This window comes from Coloeus monedula (assembly GCF_965178545.1).
Source record: "Coloeus monedula genome assembly, chromosome: 3".
NCBI lineage: Eukaryota > Metazoa > Chordata > Aves > Passeriformes > Corvidae > Coloeus > Coloeus monedula.
Window position 1 is genome coordinate 119,020,637 of NC_138783.1, and position 1,366 is coordinate 119,022,002.

The following is a 1,366-nucleotide window of genomic DNA, read 5'->3' on the forward strand; positions in this document are numbered from 1 at the left end:
CAACGTCGGAAAATTAAAAATACAGGAGATGCGCGGGGCTTTACTCGTGCCGGGGGGCTTCCCCCGGCGTTTGGGGAGCAGGGCAGACCCCGGGCCGGGCTCCATCCCCTCCCGCCGCCCCTCCGGCGGACCCGGGAGCGGAGCGGGGGGTCCCGCTGCCGCCGAGGGACAGCGTTTGTAGGTCCTGGGGGTGCCGGGGCCGCGGGGGCGCGGCGGGGCCGCCCCGCCGAGGGGCTCATTTGGTGTCGGTGGCTAATCTGGGCAGGCTGGCGGTGCCCATGCCGGAGACGTGGTGGTGCGGCGGGGCCGACACCTGGCACATGCTGCAGGGGCACGGCATCCCCCCCCAGTGCTGGAAGCCGCTGCCCAGCGGGGCGGCGGCGGCGGCGGCGGCCGAGGGCGACTTGAGGAGCCCGTGCGGGGGCCGGATGGAGCTGACGGCCGAGAGGCCGGAGCCGGGCAGGGAGGCGCTGGAGACGGCGGCGGGGGGCAGGATCGGGTGGTGCACGGGGTGCGAGGCCGGGTGGCCCGGGTGGCCGGGCAGCGGCGCAGAGTGGGCGCCCATGCCGCCGGGGCAGGCGGCGGGGTGGAAGCCGGCGTGGTGGCCGCCGTAGATCTCGCTGACCAGGCGCTTCATCTCCTCCAGGGAGTTGGTGAGCATGAGGATGTAGTTGCGCGCCAGGAGCAGCGTGGCGATCTTGGAGAGCTTGCGCACCGACGGGCCGTGCGCGTAGGGCATCACCTCCCGCAGCCCGTCCATGGCGATGTTCAGGTCGTGCATCCGCTTGCGCTCCCGACTGTTGATCTTCAGCCGCAGCTGCTGCAGCTCCGGCTCCGTCATCTGCTTCTTGTCCTTCTTGGAGGAGGATGAGGAGGACGACGAGGAGGAGGACGACGAGGACTTGAAGCCCAGCTTGTCCACCACCACCACCCCCGCAGCGCTCATGGCGCTGCGCAGCTCGGCGCTCAGCTCCGGCGGGGAGTCGCTTTGCGTGGAGCTGGACACGGTGCCGCCCGTGAAGCCCCCGCCGCTGCCTTTATTCCTGGCCGTGAGGAAGAGGTCATCGGGCTCCGGGGAGGACGGGCGGCTGGAAACCAGGCTGGCGTCCGAGTCCATGGCCCGGCGGGCGGGGCGGTGGCGCGCACCGGGCAGCCTGCGGGGAGGGGAGAGAACCCGCGGGCGGCCCCGCGTCAGCGCCCGCCGCAGCTCGCCAGGACACCGCGCCCGCCCACCCGCCCCGTCGGCGAGCCCGCTCCGCCGGGCCGGGGAGGGACGGCGGCGGCGGCACCGGCCCCGCTGCCCGCCCTCCCCTCGCCGGGGGCGGCTCCCGTCCCGTCCCGTCCCGTCCCGTCCCGTCCCGTCCCG

At 74.5% G+C, this 1,366-nt stretch overlaps 1 protein-coding gene across 1 annotated transcript; it reads right to left on the minus strand.

Annotated features, from left to right (window-relative positions):
- Nucleotides 1–235: 235 nt before the first annotated feature.
- LOC309570752 (oligodendrocyte transcription factor 2) lies at nt 236–1,117 on the minus strand (the record flags this gene model as incomplete). The annotated part of the gene is made up of 1 exon (XM_082277765.1): nt 236–1,117. The coding sequence occupies one exon, from the start codon at nt 1,115–1,117 to the stop codon at nt 236–238; it is 882 nt and encodes a 293-aa protein (XP_082133891.1).
- Nucleotides 1,118–1,366: the final 249 nt, after the last annotated feature.